Here is a 16,718-nt window from a genome sequence, read left to right as displayed (position 1 = left end):
TGAACTTAAGATTTATTTTCCAGTGACCATATTCACGATAGAACATAGCCTTAGAACTGTGGTTAAATAAACTGGTACAGTTAACATTTCTTGTGTTGAACCCAGGACGGTTCCTAAAAGGACAGTGTTTTCTTTATTTAATTGTGAACGGGACTAAATTCATCCCAGGACAAATTCTTTGGTTTCATTTATTTCTAGAATTAATTCGAACATGAACTGTGTAAAATTTGGAAGTGGAATATTTTATTTTCTACGTCACTATTCAGCCGAGTTCTCATATTTAACTTTGATAAAGTGACTTATTTATTTTCTGTGGCTGATATGTCACAGATGTAATTTTGAGTTCAATTCAAGCCCTCAGCAATAACTGTGTTCATTAGTGAATCCCACTGTGAAGTCGACTGACTGCAGACCACTACTAACTATTATTTCATTTGTGCAGACCAGTTACTTACGATCTATTTCATGCCCAGTGCCACGGTACAACCAACACTACGGTTGCTCCTAGACCATCCAGACCTCCGAGATATTCGAGACCTTCCAGATATTCACGACCGGCTCAGAAGATGATGGCACCATAAGCAGACATTTTAACCCGCAATGTATCAGGGCCAATTCCGCCCCCAAGCAGAAGTACTCATTATAACTGCTGTGCTGAGGTGATGTTGAAATCTGACTTTATTTCATGAATAAACTTTATGATATCCCAGAGAACAACAGCCCATTAATTGAACAAGTCCCCAAGTTACTCACTAATTTTAATATATACCGAGCTCGATAGCTGCAGTCACTTAAGTGCAGCCAGTATCCAGTATTCAGGAGATAGTAGGTTCGAACCCCACTGTCGGCAGCGCTGAAAATGGTTTTCCGTGGTGTCCCATTTTCACACCAGGCAAATGCTGGGGCTGTACATTAATTAAGGCCATGGCCGCTTCCTTCCCACTCCTAGTCCTTCCCTGTCCCATTGTCGCCATAAGACCTATTTGTGTCGGTGCGACGTAAAGCAACTAGCAAAAACATTTTTGAATATAAATCATTACAATTTCACAAAAATCTTCAATTAAAAACCTTTAAATACCCCTCCAGTTATCATAACAGATTCCACCTTGCCCCCTCCCCATAATACAACTCCGCCGCCAGCTTCCAGCACTCTCATTGTTGCGCCTATCCCTCCCGCCCCAACTTACTCTCTGCCTAAGCAAGCTCACAGATACAACACACGCAGCAGCGGGCATACGTTTAACAGACCCCCTTGAACGGCTAATGTCTCCGGTCAACGCTGATCCAACATAAGAGGTAAGCGATCTTTGACTCACATTTTGAACACCCTATTTTCAAGGCCCGAGTACATCTTTTTCCTTTTTCCATTTTTCAGATTTCAGTTCACGCACTTGGCATCTTATTTTTTACCGTTTCGATCTTGGACTCCCAGTAAAATTGAAGCGGATTCAGGCGTGATCAATTCCGGTTTGAAGTGTTACTACTCCGTGTCTGCCACAATATGTGATTTCTCTTGCCCGTCTCACGTATCTGTACAAGAGTGTGATTTAATTATTTCTTCATTCAAAAGAATATAATCATCATTTTTTGTCATGATGAACATTCTTATTAACTGACTGGTAGCTATGAGTTTGATTATTACACTGCCAGCTCTGTGTTGTACCTAACGTTTTTTACCTCTGGCAACACGATTATGTGTTTTTTCTAATTTAGCCATGATGAACACTTATATATTTTCACTCTTGTTTTATGTTTGAACATTCTGATTGACTGGTAGCAATGATACCCTAATGATGTTAATTATTTCACTACCAGCTCTGTATTGTACTTTCTGTTTTTATCCTCTGTTTCAACATGATTGTGTGTTTTTCTCTTAGCCATGTTGTAATGTTTTATAATTTTTTCACACTAGTTTTTAGCCTATTTGATTTCCTAAATGTAAATGTTGTTTCTTAGGGTACCATATATTTTAATGACACAAGGTTAGGGGCCCTGACCTAACTTTAGGCTAAGATTTATTTTCGGCTGATGATGCTTACGACTGTTAAGCGAAACATGTCCCATCTCACAACGCCTGTTGTAATGTTTATTTCCTAAATATGAGGAAAGTTAAGTATGGAAAGGTGGTGTTAACTATTTTTCTTATTTTAAAGTTCATAATCTGATGTCCAATACGGTCTACAATGAGGTTTATACTTGCAAGGCAATAATTCAAATGAAAGCAGTGATCAGGTTTACTGTGTCGTAGGCCTACTGCTGAACTGACAGAGACAAATGACTGGCCATTAAGTTCTTTTGTATCAGTATTGAAATATATAACACGATACCCTTATCCCTTTCTTTTACAGGATTGAGTATGAAGTGAGACGAATCTTCTTAGCGAGTTTTTACGGCCGTATGCCCATCCTGACGTCAACCTCACCAGAGGAATTAATGAGATGTAACGAATGACGTGATATGAGTAACTAAAACTGACTTTTATATGTACCATAGGCCTAAAAGTCGTGTTCACCATTTTTTTCTTTTTACATTTAGAGACACTGCCTTACGACAAAAATAGCCAGTATAACTTACATACATTCTAACTTTGTTAAATAATAGTATAGAATGTTTACACGTACAATTTATAGCTCTTTAAAATCTAGAAGTCATGTGTTCGTTGCACAAAATTATGTGGTTATCGCATATTGGACCCCCTTTAATATTTTTGGCTGTAAAAGTGGGAGAGAAAGAGGTCTAATAGGCGAGTAAATACGGTAAATGTGGCAAAGGATCTGCAGAGGTCGACACCACGAACAAATATCATTTTAAAACAAATCTATTTGAAAGATAAGAGATAGGTGAAGTGGTATCAGGGCAGTAGTCCGAGTAGTGAGCAGAATGAGGCACACAAATGTTCAGTCTGGATCAGCAAGCCTTTGTAGGTCAACGGGGAGAATGGTATGAGGAGTAGAATGTGCAAAGGTTTGCGTGTCCAGTCAGGAGAGATAGGAAAGTCTTTAACCTTCATATGCCATTTGCCGATGATTGCCGCTTTATTTTATTTCACATTATATTATGACATCTTAATGTTTTCTTCTTGCCGTTGCTTAAATTTTGTTTTATAGTGACGTAATACTATGGCGAGCAGATCTCAAATAGGAGCTGGCCAGGGGCCATTCTGCCGTGGTGAAGATTAATTATTCAAATTCCCTCTATTTTGTTTGTTTGATTGCCTATTTTATCTAATTTAACTTCATTTAATTTAAATTTTGTTAGCGTAACTATTGTGTTTTGTTGGTTTGTTTGGTATCTGTGCAGTAAGTGGAGATCAGCCGATTATTTTATGATAAATTATTTTGGTTTGTTTGTTTGTTTGTTCAGTTAGTGCTATTTGATTGTGTAAGCATATAGTTTGATATTTAGGTAGAATTTAAATTGAAAGAGCTTGTCTAGGTTGGGCGTTGTCATTTATCTCCATTAACAGATCAAAGGTAGCAAATACTGTAGATCTGGAGGAAAATAAGAAATAAAGAAAGTTAAACATAATGACAGGAAGAGAGAGCAAGAGAAAAGGGGGACTTGAAACGACAATGACAAACTCCACACCTTGTCTTCCGTTTCTGTTCTTCCGTTTTCCTACACTGCCTTGTCACGTTATTTACGAGTTCCTATGATTATAGATATGACCTGACATATTACTTGTTTGCTCCTTCCGACTGCTCAGTTCCCAGAGAGGTTTCTGTTACACAGGTTCTCATCCAAACAAAACTCTTCATACGATGACATGCCTAACATGTCAACAAACAGTCATTTCTTTGATTGTTGTTTAACTATAAAGAACATGGAATTTGAAAAGACTCTGTTCAGGTACCGTACTTTAAAGCTACCATAAGACAACCACTGAAATGCATACAGACGTTTACTTTTTCATTCAACACACAATGCTTTCACAGAAGGGCTCTAATAAAGGTGTAAGACCTGAATGTAGTTAACTGAAATTAAGCATTTCATCGATAGAACAATGGTCAGCTGAATTCACCAACTGAACCTTACTAAGGAAAGATAAAGGATGATACCCGAGGATATGTGTCTAACACTTGTCCTGTTTCTTTACACAGTTAGGAATGAAGAGAGAGAAATCTTCACAGTGAGTTTTTATGTCCAGATGCCCTTTCTAACGCCAACCTCATCAGAGGAGTCAATGAGTAAAAATTATGTAAGACACCAGGTAGGGAGGGCCAATATACAGTCTACTTCTGTCAAATAGCACTACAGAATCAGCTCAAGGCTTATCTCATAAACAGTAATTGGTTACCAGGATATTTTAAATTAATGCTGTGGTTAAGTGTAAGAGAGGACCAAGAGTGCTAACTTCGCAAACAAACAAAGCAAATAAGTAAATAAATAAATAAAGATCTCCATGCGATGGATGCAGATTAGGAATTAGAAATTATACACCACCTCTTCTCTTGCTGTGACAGATAACATTATAATAGTGATTGACATTATTAACAAACACGACTCAAGCCACCTAACCATGGTGTCAGACCATACAGATTTGACATGTCAAAAATCATTGTCACCAGCTAGGTAACACAACTGATGTTGAATACTTTAAACTGAATAATGAGCAAGAGGTAAGGAAATACTAGTGGATTGTGTAGCAAATATTGCTTAAGGAAATCAAAGTTTTATGGTACCTGGGGAAAAATGCTGCAGTTTTTGTTGCTCACACTGCCTGTGCTCAGTGCTCTCAGATGAGATTGGCCATACCCAAAAAGGACTACCAGTGCACTGACTTTTATACAGGGATGTGACAGCCAACACCACTTCCAGCAACAGCTTATAATAACTTTGAGCTAACACACCGTGTTTGAAGCTGGCAACTCTCCTGATACACTCCTAGTAACAACAAAACCAGGTGGCACACATCACATAGTGGAGAGCCTTACAACTATACCACACACCATGCTGGACTTAAGGGAAGTGCTCGAAAAATTATAAAAACTGGGTAAGAAAATGTGCAAATTAGTATTTTTACAAGGATCTTCAAATTGATGTCTTACAACGAGGGGTCACTTTCTTATATCTGTTCAGCAGTTTTCTCACAATTTCCATTATCATGCAGCAGCTTATCAGTTTGATCAATTAATTCAAATGTGTTTACCTGTGATGGTCCTGGCTCTGTCAACTCTGGTTTGGTTTCTACCTTTAAACGTGCCACTGCTGACTCAGGTTCAAAATGTTCCTGCAGGAAAGTAAATATATTATGCACACTCTTCAGAGTCATCTGGTGGTCTATCTTAAAAATTGATCGTGTTCAATCTGGACAAGATGCCTTGAGAAAGTTCTCTCATGCAGATGACATTTTATAGTCTTCCCTCTACAAGCAGCCATCAGTACACAATAACGATAGATATGACAAAACCACAACAAGTTTTACAACCAGAAAAACCTTGTTTATGAAAAGAACCGACAGGATTTCCTGCTACACAGACAGTAATTACAGTATAAGTATACTTATAACGACCTTGCTATACACACGGTCACCTTGACACACGGCCAAACCTGTCATGTTTTTATATTACCAATACTGAACTACTAGCTGATGTACCCGTACTTCGCTACGTGATTCTCAGAAAGACTGACTTGAGGTTTTCCTATCTGAAGTCAACATAGGTCATTACAAAAACATCAGTAGGAAAGTAACGATTAAAAGCAATCTTATCACATAAAATATTCGATCAAATGAAAAGCCACACATTTTCTTACTTTTAAAAAACAGTACTACAGTGCCGATATAACAGTGTAAAGTTTCAGAGCTGGAATGGCCAGGCTGCAGACAGCCGTGAAAACTCCTCTGCCATTATTCCATTAAGTACGCACACTGCTCATTCCAATCAGTGCCTCAGAGTAGGGATTGAATAGCTTGAATGCTATGATGAACCAGTGTGTTAGGTATCAGTAGTATCAGAAAATGTATGAACCAGAGGAATGGCATGCTAAAGAAGAAACTTATCTAACTCCCCAGCTATTTCCTGCCAATATGTAGGCAGGCTGTTACACTCGATACGAACGGGCAAGTTGGCCGTGTGGTTAGGGGCGCGCAGATGTGAGCTTGCATCTGGGAGATAGTGGATTTGAAGCCCACTGTCATCAGCCCTGAAGATTACAAGTAACTAACCTCAAATTTTAATCCACACTGAAAGTCAGTTTAATACAATAAATAATGTTTTATTTTAAACCACCTACTCAATACATTAAAATGTTATTACATTAAAATGTTATTACATTTAGTGTTTCACCACTAATATAAATATATAAGCGGGACATGTCTCGCATCATCAGTCAATCTAAACTCTCAAAGGTTGGTTTATGTTTACAACTAATGACTTAAAAATCTATTTGTACATTTCACAATCTTAAACTTAATTTACTAATATCACAGAAGGCAGAATCATTGGTAGCGTGGCTTATTAACTAGAACTTAATATTGGAAAGGACGATAATTATACATTCATTTATAATTATGGTAGAATAAGTTTGCTCTCAAATATTTACAAACATTTATGTCTAAAGTCTTGAAGAATGACTTGTGATTCAAACTTAAGAACTTATGATAAGGTCATACACATTTAAAGTTTAAATCATGAGATCGGGCTAAAAGTTTGTTATCCTTTGAGGATGAGTCAACGAAATTCTAAGATTTTGTCACCTTGTTGATTGTAACATGTGACAGGTTGAACTTTAGTCTTTAAGAAGTTTGAACTTTTGTAGTGATTTGAGACCGGTAATGTTGTTGATTGAGTATGTATTTGTTGACATCAATGACCAAAGCTTTGAAGCAATGAATTAAAATGGAGCGTAGTTAAAAGGGACGTGATTCGACGAACAATGTAGCTACAAGTTGTTAAATAGACTATCACTTGTTGGCATGTCTGTAACAAGAAAAAAGATTTTTGTGAGTGTCGAATGTTGTGTTACTAGTTGAGTGTGCACTTAAGGAAACGTCACTTACCCCTCTTATTACTGCTTGTCTGTCTAGTGTTACTAGTTGAGTGTGCACTTAAGGAAACGTCACTTACCCCTCTTATTACTGCTTGTCTGTCTAGTGTTGTCTACTAAAGTTGTGTAGTAACTGCCTGTTCTTCTGCGTCTCCTCCTTGTGTTGTACGACTGAGGGGCTGGGTGGGAGGGAGTACGGGTGGTCGGAGTAATGTTAGTAGGTGTGGCTTTGGGAGGGGAGAGTGTAGAGGAGGTACAGAGAGGGGTTGTGTTCATTAATGTTACTTGAATACTGGTTGTTTTGGGGATAAAAGCTTTAGCAAAATCACTTTTCTCTAGGTTAAGTGTCTGTAAAATTTTAGGCAATTTTTTTTTTTTTTTTTGCTACTTGCTTTATGTCGCACCAACCCAGATAGGTCTTATGGTGACGATGGGACAGGAAAGGCCTAGGAGTTGGAAGGAAGTGGCCATGGCCTTAATTAAGGTAGATGTGAAAATGGGAAACCATGGGAAAACCATCTTCAGGGCTGCCGTCAGTGGGATTCGAACCCACTATCTCCCGGATGCAGGCTCACAGCCGCGCGCCTCTAACCGCACGACCTACTTGCCTGGTTAGGCAATTGTTCATGTAAAGGAGTTTCTAAATTTTATTTCAATTTTGTGATTTAAACTTTTTCCTAATGAAAATGGTGGTCTAGTTGAATACAAATATTTTCTATTTTTGTCAGTAATGTTCCCTTTTCTATTTATTTTTTTGATGATTTTTTAAGTCTTTCTCTGTAGTTGTAAACTGGTGGCCTGATTCTCTCATGTGAACACTCATAGCAGAATGTTTATTGACTTTTGCAGCATTGACATGTTCAAGGTATCTAGTAAGAAAGCTACGTTTTTAAGATGTTTGGTTCTTGAAAGAAGGTTTAAAATCTAAGTTAGTACCTACAGTTTTAATATCTATAGAAAGAAATAACATATACAATCCAAACGTAGCTGATACTCAGAACAAAATAAATGAGATCGGGCTGAAAAGTGAAATTAAGTTACTCTACAGGAAGAAATCATTTCTAAACTTGCAATTATACGTGCACACTTGGAATTTTCTCAACTATTATCTCCTCTATAATGAATATCTATCCAAAATTGTATAACAGAAAAGCTTGTTGACGTTTTGGACATGAAACAGAAAACCCTGGATAACTAACGCTTCCACTTAAAGGAAAACAAATTAAATTCAAACAAACTTAACAATAGGGCAAATTATCCTAATTCTGATCTAAAAAAGCATTCCCACCACAATCAATCTATCAGATACAAACTTCATGGATAATCAGATGAACCTACTCAATAAAGGTTCAAAATTTGATTGGCCTCATTCACAAAAAATAGAAGATGAGATCACCATAGTAGCAGAAGTCGAATCTAACTTAAATAAATAGACGGCCGATTTACAAAATTGTAACAGGTTTGAAGTCAAAAAGAAATACCCAACTTTCATAACAGAAATGAAAGGATGACCTAATCCTACTTTCACAAAACAAATCATGACACTAAAATCTAACTTAAACAATAACAACATAATCGTTGATACAGATGTTGATTCCCATAGGGAACCTGAAATATTTGTCCCAAATGAGTAAATTTATAATAGCAACAGAAATGGTACGTTATTGGACATTATAAATTTTCCAGCTAACTAATTCCTGGTTGCCAGCGTTTCACCCCGTGTGCTACATTGTGCTCATCAGTTGGTACTTAGCACACCCACCCAGACGCATGGCTAGTGCATACAACAAAGGATACTGCGTAGGCTACTTGGAGCCACCGGCAGTGCCAATGCACTATGAGAGATTTTGACTAATTACCAAAAATTGATGCCTGCTTGGCCATCAGATGACACAGATGTTACCCATAGGGAACCTGAAATATTTGTCCCGAATTAGTAATTTTATAATACCAATAGAACTGGTCTGGTATTGGGCATTATAAATTTTCCAGCTAACTCATCCCTGGCTGCCAGCGTTTCACCCCTGTGTGCTAAGTTGGGCTCATCAGTTGGTACTTAGCACACCCACAACAGTCAACAAATAAAATAAATAAACATGTGTCATACATAGTGCTAATGCTAGTTGGCCAGGTAGCGTGCACGATTCCAGGGTCTTAAGAAACACTGCCGTATGTAGACGTTTTGACTCAGGTTGGAGGCCGTTCCCAGGAGCAGTTATATTAGGTGACAGTGCCTATGGACTAAAAGAGTGGCTAATACCCCCTCTTAATTGAAATCCTGACGATGCTGTTGAGCAACGATTTAACAAGGCACATAAATTGACACGGCATATTGTTGAGAACAGTATCAGAATTTTAAAGGAACGTTTTCCCTGCTTAAACCACTTACGATTATGTCCAACAAAAGCGGAAAAGGTGGTCTTAGCGTGTATTGCATTGCATAATATTGCACGTAAGGTTAGAAGAGAAAATGAAGAAGACTTACTTACCTTGATGGATGAAAATGAAGACCCCAATCCTGGAAATGATGAGACACCCGATTTAGACGCCGTTGCTAAACTCAATTCGTTATTGAGGTATTTTACTAACTGAACTGAATAATAATATCTGTTTCTTCTTCTTCTTTCTTCGTTTCGGCCTGCTGTGGACCACGTTATTTCAACCGTTTGCATCCTTGAGCTTTAATTCTTCCCCAGTACTCACGCATTCTCGTTCTGTGAGCCTCCTTCCTTTCATCAGTCCACTTCTTGCCTGTTTTCAACTTTGGCCTTTCTTGGAACCTCTTGTATCCCTGGAGCTTTTTCTGGAGAGGAGCACGTTTCTGGATGTCTCCGAGTGTGATTCCTATTTCTTGAAGGTCTTTTTCAACTTCGATAAACCAGGGTCCCTTGGTTTTCTTGTTAAGAAAGTAGGAAAAGATCCTATTGGTTTGTCTCTGTGCGCTCATGCGTGCTATATGGCCATAAAAATTAATCCTCCTTTCCCGAACCGTGTCCGTTATCCTCTCCATATGCTGCTACAGATCGCTGTTGTGTCGTCTCCTGTACTCACCACTTTCTTTGATTGGCCCAAGAATCTTTCTCAGGATTTTTCTTTCTTTGGCTTCTAGCGTCTCCATCAGACCTTTTCTGTTCATTGCAAGGCATTCTGCTGCGTACAGTGCTCCCGGGCATACAACCGAACAATAATTCCTAAGCTTGGCGTTGATGGACACAAATCTTTTGTTGTAGACATTCCTGGACAGCTGATATGCCACCTCCATCTTGTTGATTCTGCACATGATTGCTTCTTTCTCAGAGTTGTTAGGTACTAACCACTCGCCTAAGTACTTAAAACTTTTCCACCTGCTTGATTTTTCCCTGTTCCACAATGAGCTCTCTGGGGGCTGGCTTGATGTTGGTTATAAACTCTGCTTTTTGGAAAGAGATTTGGAGGCCAGCTTTTGCTGCTTGGATTCTCAGTTGGTTAATTTGTTTTTCAGCAGTATCTAGGGAATCAGAAAAGATCACTAGGTCATCTGCAAAAGCTAGGCAGTCTATGAGAAGATCATATTTCTTATATCCTCTTCTAAGGCCATTCTCAACCTCTTCCTTGCACAACTCCTTGAGCCATTCCCAAATGATTTTCTCCAGAGTGCAGTTGAAAAGAAGCGGTGATAGTCCATTCCCTTGCCTAACACCAGTCTTGATTTCAAAGACGTTCGAAATTTCTCCCCTGAATTTCACTCTGGACGTAGTGCTGGTTACGGTCTGTTGAATGATAGCTCTCGTTTTGTTGGCTAAGGCCATTTCCTTCAGAATGCGGAGGAGCGTGTCGGTCTATGGAGTCATAGGCTTTTAGGAAGTCAACAAAAGTAACTACGAAATTCTTATTCCTGGATTTTAGGTACGACAGGACAGACTTAAGGTTCATGATCTGCTCTGCACAAGATCGTCCTTTTCTAAAGCCTCCTTGGTATTCACCCAACTGTGAATCAAGTTGCTCTTCTGCCCGAGTTTGAAGGGCTTTGGAGAGAATTTTGTATGTTACTGCGAGAAGGGAGATGCCACGATAGTTGTTTAAATCTGTTTTGTCACCTTTCTTATGTAGGGGATGAATCAGGGCTGCTGTCCAATCATTTGGGATCTTCTCTGTTTCCCAGATCTCACGAATGATCTCAGTTAGTTTATCGATCGCCTTTTTCACCTGCAGCCTTCCGGAGTTCAGCAATTATCGCATTTTCTCCAGGTGCTTTGTTGTTCTTTAATGATGTAATTATCTGTTTGATTTCCTCTTTTGTGGGGGGAGAAGAGTCTGGGTTGGGATGTCTGGATTCTTCAAAGGTGAATTCTGATTCTGGTTCTTCGCAGTTAAGAAGAGATTCAGAATATTTAGCCAAGATTTGGCAGTTATCCTTGTCGTTGTAGGCAACTTCTCCATTTTGATCTCGGAAGTGTAGACTTGGTGGAGTGTACTTGGTGAGGTTGTGTTTGAAGGTTCTATAGAAATCCCTAGTATTATTCTTATTGAAGTCCTGCTCGATCTGTGTCAGTTGGTTTTTGTCAAATGCACGCTTTACTTGGCGGATCACTTTCGCTGCATGTTTCCTAGCCTCCAGAAAGTCTTCATATCTTTCTGGATTCTTCAGGGAATTCCATCTTTGCCAAGCGATTTGTCTTTGTGTTATGGCTTCATCACATTCTTGAGTCCACCACGGATGCTTCTTTGGTTTCTTTAGCAATACTGTCTCCTCAGCCGTTTCAACAATGGCATTTTTCAGTCGTTCCCAATTTCCTCTGACCAAAAAATGAAGTTTCTGAGTGAATTTTTTGCTGGTTTTCAGCTTTTCTGTATCAAATTTGCTAGTTTTCTTTATCTTAACTCCTTTGGTGTTTCTTGGATAAAGCTTAATTTTGATCTTGGATAGATAGTGGTCTGAGTCAAGGTTAGCACTTCTCAGGACTTTAACATTTTGGATCTCTTGTGTTGCTTTTCATGCAATGGCAACATGATCTATTTGAAATTCCCCTAAGTGAGGATTTGGTGATATCCATGTCTTTTGTTTTCTTGGTAGATGTTTGAAGGCTGTTGACTTAAGAACAAGATTGAATGCCTTACAAAGCTCTATAAGCCTTTCCCCATTTCGGTTGGTTCATCTGTGGGCTGGATAGTTTCAACGATATTTTGGAATTTCCTTTCTTTGCCAATCTGGGCATTGAAGTCTCCAAGCAAAATGATTGTGTGTTTGTCACGAATTTTTGATATAACATCTTCCAGGTCCTCCCAGAATTTGTCTGTTCCTTCTGGGTCTTTCTTGTTTGCCCGGTTAATTGGCGCATGTACGTTCACAAGCGTGTGTACGTTGTCCATACTCCGAAAGCTAAGCATCGAGACCCTGCTGTTAGGAAGGCTGAAATCGGTGAGTGAATCAATAATTCTCCTGCTGACAATAAATCCTGTGCCGAGGTGTGGAACAGTTTTCATCACACGTTTGTTTCTATATTAGTAACATTAATTTTTATTTACTATACTATATTTCTACAAATCTACACATAATAAACATGTTACCATGAAATTTAAGTTCAAATCAATCACTCAGTACTTTCATTGGCTATGTAATCTATGTATTCGTCTGTATTATAGACAAAATTCTGCGAAGCAGAAGCCGCAATGTCACTAGTAAATTCTGATGGTGGTATCTCCAATTCCCTTTCCAACTTCAGGGTTTGCAATTTCCTGTGGTAAATTTCCACACGGAGAAGTTCCTGCCTCAGTTTTTTTGTCACCGTATCTTCTTCAATGTTAGCAATAGGACACGGGGAATTCGACAGCTTCCTTTTCTTTCTCCTAGGTGTATTTTGTAGGTTTTCAAGGTTTTCGCCACTGGGAAGTTCAGCAGGAGTCAGCATTGGCTCCACGGTCGCTTGATCTTCCATGTAGCTTTCAGGAAGATTCAGCCCATCTAAAACGGCCGAATCTTTCTGCAGGATGTCAAAGATAGCAGCATCCACCTCATCCAATTGTTTATCTTTCCCTCCTTCACTTCCAATTTTCTTCGCATTATCTCTTTTTGCCTAAAAGCAAGGATTTAATGCTTGAGACGTGATATATAGGTAAGAGGAAATCATTACATATATTCTTCAATCACTTCTACATTACAATTTTATGTAACATGCTGCATCGACATATGTGACGTTATACGAATTGATTTAAGCAATATATTCTCGATTAATGCATTTAATGAAAACGTAAATATTTACTTACTAGTGCACGACATTTCCATAATCCAAATAGATTATCCCTCGCGTACGTCCAAGATTTTTCGGCTCCAGCTAACTGCAAAGACTGAGCTTTCTTTAGAAATTCAGTCCAAGCGGATCGCTTATCATGTGATAGATTATTTTTGAAGTTGCCAAAAAGAATGTCCCGTTTCTCCTTGACAACTTCTAACACCGCTAGCTTCTTGTAATTTTCTTTCTTTCGCATGATCAAAACTTTAAAACTGCCGGTACCACAATTATCGTCAAATTCACCGCGAAAAATAAAGTATTAAAATCATGGAGTATTATACAGTTTCACCATGGAATAAACATGATCGGTTCACTCATACGCAAAGACTTTTCACTTTGCAAAGAAATTGAAAAGTAATACCTAGATCATGGTGGAACAGAAAGCCTTTGCACTTTGCAAGATTTCAAAAGTGTAAAGTGCAAAGTTGCAAACATGCAAAGTGCGTTCGTGGAACAGGCCCCAGCCTGAACTATGCTGAAGTAGCTGCACAATGGAAGTAGGCTGACAATCAATGTCACTACTTATCTGCATTTAGGGCAATCGCCCAGGTGGACCATTCCCTATCTGTTGTTTTCCTAGCCTTTTCTTAAATGATTGCAAAGAAATTGGAAATTTATTGAACATCTCCCTGCTAAGTTATTCCAATCCCTAACTCCCCTTCCTATAAACAAATATTTGCCCCAATTTTTCCTCTTGTATTCCAGCTTTATCTTCATATTACGATCTTTCCTATTTATAAAGACACCACTCAAACTTATTTGTCTACTGATGTCATTCCATGCCATCTCCCCACTGACAGCTCGGAACATACCACTTAGACTCTCAACAATTTGGCAGAGATCCACGAAAACATTTGGGAGACTGAGACATTAACACTAGGATTACCAAACATTCTTCCTACCTACTTCTACCGAAGCGGTCATTTTGACCGATAGTAGGACGTATTCGTTTCTTGAGGATATTGGTGCCAGAAAAAGGTTCGAATTGAGTATAAAAACATCATAGACCATAATTTAATTATTATCATGCATGACTTTTGAACACTATTATGAATAAATAAATAAACAAATAAGTACACTAGTAAGACAAAATGTTCTTCTTACACACTTTAGTTTACATTATATACTGTGCATATCTGCATCAATGTCACTTTCTGCTTTTCAACTTATTTGTCGCACTGTGCACGCACACTTTGCTTGGTCACCTTTGAAGTGAACTTAACCACAGACTAGTTTTATACAGATTGCACACCTTTCAATTGTCCTGTTCCTTTTGCACACTTCTTCCCTGATTCATGAAAAACTCGGCAAGACGCAATACTACGTGTTCACTTGGGGTCTGATCGGTGGGTCGCGTTTCATCTTTTTCAAGATAGGGAAAACCGTTTACAACATACTTGGCTTCCACATAGACAGCCAAACAATATTTTATACCAAACTTTTCTGGTTTATTGGCCATATACTGCATAAAGGGGCATTTAACTTCCGATGGAAAGAGCTGTTCATCCACGGTAATGTTCTCACTTGGTCTGAAGCAAATAGTAAAATTAGATATAAATTTGTCCCGCACAATGGATACAAGCGCCAATTTATCAATTTTCAGGTGATCCATGCTGGTAGATTCTTCATCAAATCGAAGAAACTACTTGATATACAGGAAACGGTTTTGTGTCACAGTTTGGGAGAAAATTCCAGGACCCCACTTCTGTGATGACAGATCAAGAATGTTCGTGTCCACTCCATAAGTTCCGCGTGCATATAAAATACCAATGACAGTGTCCAATTCTTCCAAAGAAAGTCTCCGTTCAGGATTGTTCAGAACTTTGCGGGCTCCAACCTCAGTATATCATTCGATGTGACGCAGCTTGGATTCGTCAAGAAAAAGACGACAAGCTGTAGCGGCACACGTTCTTTCAATGTGGCGTTTTTCATGTCCTGTGGAACCTCGGACTTCCCTCAGTATAGTTTATTGTCCTCGACGGCCTGGAAGGCTTTGTAGATCAACAAGAGTCCGCACTGTTCCAACGAAAGTGACTACTTCATCACCGACAATCATGTGCTGACCACGCCGATATGTTGACTTACCACAGCATAGGCTCGGCCTTCTGTAGTTGATATCTTGCTCCTTGCTAATCTTCCTTAGTATGTCCTTCACCTGCAAAATATAATACCAAACTTACTTACACTGTGCACTGAATAACGTAAATAAATAATGACTAACTTCAAATAGGCTTACCTTTGTCATCAGCTGCTTTGCAAGTGTGTGCGCATTGCAGTGTTGCGGTTAGTTCCCTAACCCTTGACGTCGAAGGCTGCTGTGTGATTTCATGTTCACATGGAAATTCTACAGGCTCGAAAGAACTAGAATCACTATCCGAACTATTTCCGATTGTCAAGTTATACACGTCTCCGCAATTATCCAGTTCTAAATCCGTCCCAGCTTCATCGCTTGATTGTGATGGGAAAATTATATGCTTAAGCTTCAGAATTTCGGCATTCATTTGCAGACTACGCGGGAACTTGTTTCTTCAGGGTAATTACAAACAATCAGGAAATCTAGTTTGAATGTTTGTAACGATTGAACACAATTGCCTGCTCGTTACAATTGCACACCTTTCATTACTGAACAAATACTGACTATATTTTCCTGTCAGTGTACTTGTATCATTGTCTGAAAAGAGCCAACAGCTGTCCCATTGCAGCACAACAACAAGTTATATTCAATACTATGGTAATAAAGTACACTATAACAGCTTGTTAGAATCATACCCCGTTCTAAATGACTGCCACAAAAAGTCTGATAGGGTAGCTACTGCAATACCGGTCAAAATGACCGCCCGGTAAAAGTAGGTATATGACCTCATAGCGCTAACTAGAAAGGAGTTACGGATTTTTGAAGCTATATGCCGAAAAGTATACTTAATATCATTAAAAGCCACCACAGGGTTTGTATGTTCTAAACGTATAACAAGAGTGATAGCGAAAATAAAAATTGGAAATTGTAATTTTGACCGCTGCGGTAAACCTAGTGTTAACTACAGTAGAGACTGGACTTCTGTTTTGATTCATCCATTGCACAAGAAGGAAACGTGACCAACATGAACACTTATCAAGGAAACTCACTGGTACCTGTCACAAGATTTTCTCCAACTACGACAATACCACGGGGGATTCAGAAAAGGGTGCTCTTGTACTGAACAGATACTCAACCTGAAGTCAGTGCCCTCTCAAGTAAAAACGGCTGGTAAGATATACACCACAGTCTTTGTCGACGCTAAGAAGGCATATAACTCAGTCGAGAGACCTACTTTCATGAAAATCCGGCAGGAATTAGCACTGGACCACAAGACTCGTGGATTTCAAATAACACCAAATCACGAGTGAACGCTCTCAGAAAGTTTTGAAACCAAGGCAGGTGTAACACAAGGAGACAGCCTCTCCTCTTTCCTCTTTAAAGGTGCA

The 16,718-nt window shown here is 38.9% G+C and overlaps 1 protein-coding gene across 6 annotated transcripts in view; it reads right to left on the bottom strand.

Annotated features, from left to right (window-relative positions):
- The window catches only part of LOC137496890 (gastrula zinc finger protein XlCGF57.1-like), a 79,803-nt gene that overhangs the window by 52,459 nt on the left and 10,626 nt on the right, over positions 1–16,718 (bottom strand). For 4 of the 6 annotated variants that reach the window (XM_067142467.2, XM_067142466.2, XM_068226913.1 and 1 more), the window contains exon 3: positions 5,150–5,230. The exons of the other annotated variants lie outside the window; for them this stretch is intronic. In XM_067142467.2, coding sequence (XP_066998568.2) covers positions 5,150–5,230 — 81 coding nt within the window. The remainder of the gene's footprint in view (positions 1–5,149; positions 5,231–16,718) is intronic. 6 annotated transcript variants of the gene reach the window in all.

Source organism: Anabrus simplex, chromosome 3 (assembly GCF_040414725.1).
Source record: "Anabrus simplex isolate iqAnaSimp1 chromosome 3, ASM4041472v1, whole genome shotgun sequence".
NCBI lineage: Eukaryota > Metazoa > Arthropoda > Insecta > Orthoptera > Tettigoniidae > Anabrus > Anabrus simplex.
This window is presented reverse-complemented; position numbering and strand designations above follow the sequence as displayed.